At 60.0% G+C, this 7,978-nt stretch overlaps 2 protein-coding genes across 2 annotated transcripts; one reads left to right on the top strand and one right to left on the bottom strand.

The window, feature by feature from the left end:
* Window positions 1–1,324: 1,324 nt before the first annotated feature.
* LOC114489211 (bone gamma-carboxyglutamate protein) lies at window positions 1,325–2,509 on the top strand. The gene is made up of 4 exons (XM_028503222.2): window positions 1,325–1,564; window positions 1,800–1,838; window positions 2,028–2,097; window positions 2,225–2,509. Exons 1-4 carry the CDS (start codon window positions 1,501–1,503, stop codon window positions 2,352–2,354), a joined length of 303 nt encoding a protein of 100 aa, XP_028359023.1. The 5' UTR covers window positions 1,325–1,500; the 3' UTR covers window positions 2,355–2,509.
* An 85-nt stretch (window positions 2,510–2,594) lies between these two features.
* On the bottom strand, window positions 2,595–7,159 carry PAQR6 (progestin and adipoQ receptor family member 6). The gene is made up of 8 exons (XM_028502932.2): window positions 7,069–7,159; window positions 5,828–5,903; window positions 5,294–5,421; window positions 4,986–5,191; window positions 4,718–4,844; window positions 4,245–4,341; window positions 3,904–4,054; window positions 2,595–3,561 (listed from the first exon to the last, which is right to left on the bottom strand). The coding sequence occupies exons 2-8, from the start codon at window positions 5,876–5,878 to the stop codon at window positions 3,293–3,295; spliced, it is 1,029 nt and encodes a 342-aa protein (XP_028358733.1). The 5' UTR covers window positions 5,879–5,903; window positions 7,069–7,159; the 3' UTR covers window positions 2,595–3,292.
* Between the last annotated feature and the right edge of the window lie 819 nt (window positions 7,160–7,978).

The raw sequence follows: 7,978 nt of genomic DNA on the forward strand, positions 1-7,978 counted from the left end.
CCCACTGAGAGACGCCAATCTCGGCTGGGTCAACAGGCGTGTATCTGACCACCACGTGCAGAAGGATAATGAAGGCCCTCGACACAGAAACCAGGACCACTGGGTTCCTTGAGACCAGGACAAGCTTTCAAGGGAGAAGAGCCTACTTCTCTTCGCCAGTTTGGGTTAATTCTGGGAGAGGGCCCATGGTGGGCCTCCATGTCTGCATCTGGTCAGTGCGCACGCACAAGCCCTTCACATAGCTGGGCACTTAGTCCTTGGGTCTCACACCTCACTCGGCCAGCAGAGCAGCAGGAGGGGCTCAGCACCAGCGGGGTAGGTGCTTCCTCCAGACCACAAAGTGAAGAGGAGAGGGTGAACAGGCCAGACTTTTTCCCTGGTGAGGGTCTCACCCCAACTCTGTGGAGAGTGGTAGGGGTGGGCCTGTCTGGGAGCACTGGGACACTCAGGGAGGTACCAGGTGGCCCCTGCTTGCACTCCGGCCCCAACCCCTAAATTGAGCCCATGGCCCTCTCTCTGGCCCTGGAGCCACAGCCCTCAACCTGCCCAACAGGGGAGTGGGGTCGCCCTCCCCTCCTCTCCAGACTGATCTGAGGCAGAGGCAGAGCTCAGGTGTGGGATGGGGGTTTTTAGGCTGGATGTTCTGTCCCTTGGAGGACAGGTCCCCTGGGCTTTCCATACTGGGGAGGCTGCAAGGGCAGGGAGGGGCACGAGCCCAGAGGTGCTCTCCCTCTTTCTGCTCCTCAAGGCACAGGAGAGGGTGTCCCCACCACATTGACCACCTGGTCTGCCCCCATGAAGGGCTGTCCTTAATCTCATGCCCAACCAGCCCTACTTGTGTTGGCTCTTGGCCCTTGGCCCTGTGCTGCCTGACCATTTCTCCTGTCCCGACACAGAGGGCCTGACCAGAGTCGAGCCGGCCCACACCAGGCCTGCCTCTGGTGTCTTGGGGGTGAATGAGGCCATCGCTGGGCACTCCTCCCTGGGGTTTGGCTCCTGCCCATGGCTGACAGTGGAAATCACAATCTGCAGAGCTGTAGCCCAGCTCTGCTCCAATCTATTTTGGACGCCTGGGCCCCTTCCTCTCTGGGTCCCTCCATGCCCCTCCTGGTCTGTTCAGCTGGTGCTTAAACTGAGGCTGAGATTGGGTCTCCAAGAGGGAGTAGGGGCTGGGGGACTGTGGGTGACTCCCTTAGAGAGGGGTAGGGGACATCCAGAGGCTGGCAGTCCCGGTTACCACCCCCCACCCTTCACTCCCAGGGCCTGCCTAGGCTGCCCCAGCTCCAACCACAACATCCTTTGGGGTTTGGCCTATAGATCTTGGGCGGATGACCCCCAAATAGCTCTGGCAGACTCCCCGTGACCCACCCGCACCATGACCAGGCGTCCCCACCCTGGCCTCCGGGGCACAGCCCAGAGAGTATAAATGGTGCTGGAGGCTGATGGAAACAGCCCAGCAGAGTCCCAGCAGCAGACCGAACACAGACTCTGAGACGCACCATGAGGCCCCTCATGCTCCTCGCTCTCCTGGCCCTGGCCGCACTCTGCCTCACTGCCCAGGCAGGTGAGTGTCCCTCTGCCCACCCCAGCCGGTGAGGAAGGGAGCACCAAGGCCTCGCTTCCCTTCACCCTGCCACTGGCAGTCCCTTTGGCTGTCTAACCACCCTCCCATAGCCTCAGTCCATTCGCCCCAATCCTGTCCTGGTGGAGGGAGAGGGGAAAGAGCAAGCTGCCAGAGCAGGAGGGGAGGAGGGGGCCTAGGGGCGAGGAGGGGTGAATCCAGCTTCTTTACTTCACAGATGCAAAGCCCAGCGGTGCAGAGTCTGGCAGAGGTGCAGGTAGGAGGCAGGCCTGATGGGGACCGTGTGCCACACCACTCAGCTGCCCAGCACCCCCTCACCCGGGTCCCCTCGGTCTCATTCCCTCCACCCTGCTGGCGCCTGCCTGGCTGTCAGAAAGGCCAGCCTGCTTCCCACCTCATTCCCCCAAACTCACAGCCACCTGACCCCTGCCCCTGTGCTCCACAGCCTTCGTGTCCAAGCAGGAGGGCAGTGAGGTAGTGAAGAGACTCCGGCGCTATCTGGATCACGGGTTGGGGTGAGAGGAGAGAGATGCTGGGGGAGGGGGCAGGGGGGGCCCCGGTGAGGACTCTGGAGCCCTGCTCGAAGTGGGAGGGGAGGGGGCATTTTGTGTGGAGGCTGATGCCACTGTGTTGGGTTCTCAGAGCCCCAGCCCCCTACCCGGACCCTCTGGAGCCCAAGAGGGAGGTGTGTGAGCTCAACCCGGACTGTGACGAGCTAGCTGACCACATCGGCTTTCAGGAGGCCTACTTGCGCTTCTACGGCACAGCCTAGAGCTTGCACCTCTGCCGGCCTGCTGGCCCCCGACCCACTTCCCACCCTGGCTTCTCTCTATGACCCCTTCCCCTCCCCTCGCCCTGACCTCCCTGCCCTACAAGTGTGGGGTCACCATCCGCCCAGCTGCTCCAGAATAAACTCCAGAAGAGGAATTGGTGGGTTCCGACTCTTTGTCCATCTATGGAGTTGTGGGGTGAAGGTTTACTGAGAGGACGGGGTATGGCAAGTCCCAAAAAGTGCTTTCCAGAGTCTGATTTTTTTATTTGTACCTGCCTCAGAATCATTGAAGGTGGCTTTCTAAAGTCTAACCAGGGTTCCCCTCTGACCCAGCACCCTCCCCTCACCCTAGCCCACCACACCATCCATGATGACACACCCAAATAGACCCAGACCCCAAAGGCCTGGGCACCCTGAATACATGACTGTGGCCACGACAGACTCATTGCTACAGGCAAGGAGAGCAGAAGGCACTGACTAGTTTGGGAGGGGGGCAGTAGTGGGCCTGCTGGCCTGGCTGACAAGCGTTCAGGGTAGGCCTAGGCTGGTTATGTTAGTTCTTCCTTGGGCTGGGCAGAGACTTCCAGGAGCACCAGAAATAGGACCAGATGAAAGGGCCCCAACACCCACCCCCATCCCAGCCTCTGCTGGGTTGGGGGCTCTCCAGCCTGAACACAGTCACCTCCACTCTCAGACCTTCAGCACTTCCTCAAGCCCCATCAAGAGCACCCCCACAGACCCCCTGTTCTCTGCCAGCTCCACCAGCTCCTCCCCCTCCTCTGCCTTTTATCCTCTGCACTCTCCCCTCAGTCCCTCTTGGTTCCAGGCTCCAATGTGCTCCCACTTTTTCAGCTCTGGGTCTGGGCTACTCCCCAACACCAAGGCCTGGCCTTTGCCTCCTTCCAGGGACAGGCTCAGTGATGAGGCCTCACTCACTGTTATTTGGCATTTGTGTGCCCCTCCAGTGGGCCACCCTGCAGCAGGGGGCAAGCCCTGGGGGCTCGGAATAGGGAGGCTGTGAAGGCAGCAATGATGAGCAGGTTCCCAGCCACTGCCAAGCCGAGCGTGGCCACTGTGCCTGCCAGGCCCAGGTGGGGGTCCTGCGTGGCCAGCCAGGCTCGGCGGGATCCCATATCAGTCAGCACCGCCTCCAGTTGGAAGTGGGTGCCCAGCACCGCACAAATGTGGAACAGCTGATGGCTGTGGCCTGTGGGGAGGGTGGGCAGTCACCATATATCCCCATTCCTAGGGCTGCCCCAATTCACCCTCTGATCCATGGCAAGTCACCCCATCCTCTGGACCTGCTACTATCCTAAAATTAGGAGTAAGAAAACCTGATTCTTGGAAGGAATGAGTGAGCTGGTATACATAAAACACATGCCCTGGTGTACATGCTACTAGTTTTGCTGCTATCTGAGAAGTGGGGGTGGGTCTGGACCCTGAGGACCCTCCAGCCCTCCGGCTGTAATACGCCATTTACTCAGTTCACTCTGTGCTCTGGAAAGCTGTCCCCCCTTGCCCTTTCCAGGCCAGGCGGGCCTGCTCTCACCGATGTAGTCAAAGCGTCCTGGTGCCAGCCGCTCAGGCAGGTGAGAGGCGAAGAGAAAACCAGTGAGCAGTGCGCACAAGAGGTGGTAGCCATGGCTGGTGCTCAGTGCCTCCTGCCCACAGCTGTGGCCCCTGTCCCAGCACAGTCCCAGCTGGCAAAGGAAAAGCAGGGAGGAGTGGGAGGGGTTTGTCTGGGATCTAGTGAGAATGGGGGCGGGGGGGGGGGGGTGCACAGCCAGGATGGGTGCTGGGCCTGCAGGGAGGGTGGCAGGACTGGAAGGGGCACTGTGAGGCCCAGGACAGGAAAACAGGGGCCTGGGCAGGGGTCCCAGGTGCCCTTACCCGGTAGAAGAGTGGGAGGTTGTCAAACAGGAAGGGGTAGGCGAAGGCACCCGTACGGAGGATCTTACTAAGCCCAGGGCTTTCCAGCTCAGGGAACCTGGAAGAAAAGCTGGTCACCATCCTGGTGCTAGGGTAGGGGTCAGAGGAAGGCAGGGGGCCACTGACCAGGATGGAATGTCATTGTAGCTTAGTGACACATGACCCCTCTCTAAATGACCACATCTGCAAAATGGGGGTAAAGACATCGGCCTCTTAGGTGGCTGGGAGAATTAAAGGAGACAGTGTAGGTATGCTGCTAGCACACAGGCTCTGTCTGGCACACAGTCAGTCTCAATAAATGGTCCTGTTGCTCTTAGTGTTGTTCCAGAGACAAGCACAGGCACAGGACTGCTGGCCTCCTAATTGTCAAGTGTGATTGTGGGCGCCCTGTTCTGTCCCTCCATCATCCCCTCCAACACAGGCCAAGAACGCACCGCGAGTAGCAGGAGAGGCCAGTGCACAGGAAGGAATTGAGTGCGGCGGCAGGCACGAAGAGCCGGTGCAGGTGGCTGTGCAGCCAGGAAGCCGGCATGGAGTAGGCAGCATAGGGGAAGGCGCAGCCTGAGGGGGCGGGGCAGGCGCTGAGGCCCGAAGGGCGTGCTTCGGATGGAACACCCCACCCCTTTCCGGGGACGCATCCCACCCTCCCCTCCCCCGCCATAGCACCCGCTGTCCCGCGTCCCTGTCTCCCGCGGGGCTCACCCAGGCTGTAGAGGCTGAGCGCGCCATAGTCCAGGAAGTAACAAATGTGCCGCGCGCGGGGCGACATGGAACTGAAGGTGTGCGCACAACACGAAGTGAAAGGGTACAGGCAGGCGGGCAGCAGGAAGACGAGCAGCGGCCAGTGGTAGGGCTCCGCCCAGAAGCCCGGGTCCCCCGCGAGCGCCAGTAGGCGCCACAGGAAATACCTGCGGTGGCAGGGACTCAGGCGGCCGCGGGGGGCCGGGGGGGGGGGGGTCGGGGTAGGAGGTGTCTCGATTCCCGCCGCAGCTGGGGACAGCCTCCCTCACCAGGTGGGTAGAAAGTGAGTCCAGATGTTGACAGTCTCGTTGGTCATCTGGAAGGAGCTGAGGACACAGTCCAAGGCCGAGCTGGTGGGACGGCGGTAGCCAGACATGATGCCGTCTTCCCAGAACACCTAGTGGTGGTGGGGCGGGGGGCGGGGGGCGGGGGTCACTACGCTGGACTGTCTCTCTTCGTGAGAGAGCTGTGGAAGCAGGATTAAAGAGAATGGGCTGGGGTCGCAATGGCCCCAAAGCCAAACTAAATCTGACTCCCTCTTAGCACAGGTTCCAAAACCCCAAAAGCAGAAGAGAAACAGAAGTCAGCAGAAGGGGCGAAGACAGGGCACTCTGGGGAAGGGGACTGAAGGACAATTCTGGGCCTAGGGAGTGGGGTCACAAGCCTGTCCTCAGACAGTCTCACAATGGAATGGGAGAGAGCAGAGTTGGCTTGCAGGAGGGACTTCCCCACTGCTAAAAGAGAAGAACCTCAGCCCCAGTGAGTCCCCTGGGGAGTAGGAGTTGGAGAGTGTAGCTCCTCACCCGGGGGACCTGGTGGACTCGAAGGAGCTGGGGTAGCTTGAGACTGAGCATGGTGGCTGGGTACCTCCACGTTGACCTAGAGGCAGAGTGGGGGTGTGGGAAATCAGGTGTCTGCCCCCACCCGACTCCTTTTCCCCAGGTCCAGGCTACACCTGGTCACTGAGCACCTCAGTGGGCTGTGTGCGCATGGGTGCTGGGGCAGCTGGTAGCTGGCCCCCCAGCTGCTTCCCTTAGGCCAGGGGAGGCTGGCCCAGCTTCCCTGACTGCTCCTGATCCTAGCCTGTGGGCATTCAGTTTCCCCACTGGGTGGTGGTCAGCCTTAGCCCAGCACAGAGTGAAGGGGCTTCCTCCCCAGTGGGAATGCTGCCTCAGTTAGTAACCCCAGACTCTGGGTAGAGGTCCCCAACCCCCCAGTTCTGTCTTAAGAGAAGCCTAGCTCATAGAGGTCAGCGCACAGAGACCCCCAAGCCCACCCACCACCAAAAGCCCTTGGCCCATGGTGTGCAGGCTGAGCACAGAAAACTCCTGGTCCTCTGAGGGAGAATTCCAGGAGGCCAGATGCCAGGGTCAAGGAATTAGGAAGATGCCTGACTCTTCTCTGGGGAGACATGTGCCCCTGGGGATGTTCAGGGTCCCTGGCCCTCCTGAGCCCCATGCCCCTCCACCCCAGACCTGTGTGCTGCCTCCGGGTGGCGGTGGCTCTGCCGCCCTCACCCGCCTCGGGCCCCCTCTCCCAGGCACATTCCTTGGCACCAGTGGTGGGGCTGGGCCTAGGGGCTGGAACCACCTCAGGAGGGAGAATAGGACACTCCCCGCCATTTCCCAGGGCCAAACCTTTACAGCCTAGCCCCACCCCTCTTCCTGCTACCAGCTTCCCTGATGTACAGTGGGCCTCACACCACCAGTCGGTCAGTCCTGTTTGGGGGCTCTGTGCTCCTGGGCTGGGCTGGGCACCAGACAACCCTGGTCCCTAGTCCCTGCACCCTGGTTGAGCTGTAAGACAGCCTTAAAAGCAGAATCAGGGTGGTCTGACCCAACCCAAGTGCTGCCCAGTGACCTGGGGCAGGAGTGGGAAAGATGCTGCTGCCTGCACTCTAGCTGCCCTCAGGGTCCCTTCACTTAGCACAGGGTTTAGAGGCCTGTGTAGTGTGTGCTGTAGCCTTGGAGATGGGGGCGGTGGCGGCTGGAGCAGGTCCTAATTCCCCAGAATGGGTGGCAGAGCCCCAGGTGAGCTTCCTTACCCAGAGCTTTACCGGCGATCCTAAGCAGGTGGGTCAGCAGGCCTGGGGTCCTCCTGCCAGGCAGGCCAAGAGGGAGAGGAGAGTGGCAGGCCAGCAGGCCGGGCCTGGGCGGGGATCGGGAGACAAAGGGGAGCCAGGAACAATCCCAGCCTTGTGCAGCCTCCAAGGAACAGAGGAGGGTGGCCCAACCCCATTAGCAGGCAGCTCACTGGGCCTTCTGCACACAGCCGCCCCTCCAGCTGACTCAAACCCACTGAGATCAGACTGGCCAGAATAGGCTGTGGCCCAGCCAGGATGCAGCTAGTGTGTTGCAAGCCCCCTTCAGAACACGCCCCATCACCATTCTGGTTCAACCAGGAGCTGACACTGGGCTCTGCCACAGGCTGGGCAGAAATTTCTAAATCCAGGGTTTGGACTTCAGAAACTACCTCATGGTGCTTCACTGCCTCCTAGCACCTGGTACTCAGCAGTGTCCAGAGCAAATGCCTTTTGCAAGTATGTTGGTTCAAGCACAAGGGATTTGCCAAGCTTACCCTCCAGAGACACACTTGAGGTGCCAGTCCTTGCAGACATAGGGGTTAAGGCTTGTTTCAAGGCTTATCCCTTCCTCCCCCCTGAGGAAAAGTTTATCTGATTCAGAGGACCCAGCTGGAGACAGACAACTAGGCCCAGGAAGCACTGTGGCCTTCAAAATATTGGCTTCATTCATCACCCTTATGAAGGCACCAGCTCAGTTCACAAGATCAATGAACCTGACAATGTCACAAAACCATCTCTGGAGCTTTCTGCTGGAATTGCCAACATCTCCCTCCAATGAGTCCACCTTAAAGAAACCTTTCCAAAATGCCACTTTTTGCATACCATCTCCAACATCTCAACAAAACTGTACAGAAAGGCACCAGGAGACAGG

Source organism: Phyllostomus discolor, chromosome 14 (assembly GCF_004126475.2).
Source record: "Phyllostomus discolor isolate MPI-MPIP mPhyDis1 chromosome 14, mPhyDis1.pri.v3, whole genome shotgun sequence".
Classification (NCBI taxonomy): domain Eukaryota; kingdom Metazoa; phylum Chordata; class Mammalia; order Chiroptera; family Phyllostomidae; genus Phyllostomus; species Phyllostomus discolor.

Bases quoted from the DNA above. Each gene is read 5' to 3' on its own strand.
- LOC114489211 (XM_028503222.2), top strand. From the start codon at position 1,501: ATGAGGCCCCTCATGCTCCTCGCTCTCCTGGCCCTGGCCGCACTCTGC. The intron at 1,565-1,799 runs GTGAGTGTCCCT...TTTACTTCACAG, and splicing joins CTGCCTCACTGCCCAGGCAG to ATGCAAAGCCCAGCGGTGCA. The intron at 1,839-2,027 runs GTAGGAGGCAGG...TGTGCTCCACAG, and splicing joins AGAGTCTGGCAGAGGTGCAG to CCTTCGTGTCCAAGCAGGAG.
- PAQR6 (XM_028502932.2), bottom strand. From the start codon at position 5,878: ATGCTCAGTCTCAAGCTACCCCAGCTCCTTCGAGTCCACCAGGTCCCC. The intron at 5,192-5,293 runs GTGAGGGAGGCT...CTGCCACCGCAG, and splicing joins ACTCACTTTCTACCCACCTG to GTATTTCCTGTGGCGCCTAC. The intron at 4,845-4,985 runs GTGAGCCCCGCG...CCGCCCCCTCAG, and splicing joins GCTCAGCCTCTACAGCCTGG to GCTGCGCCTTCCCCTATGCT.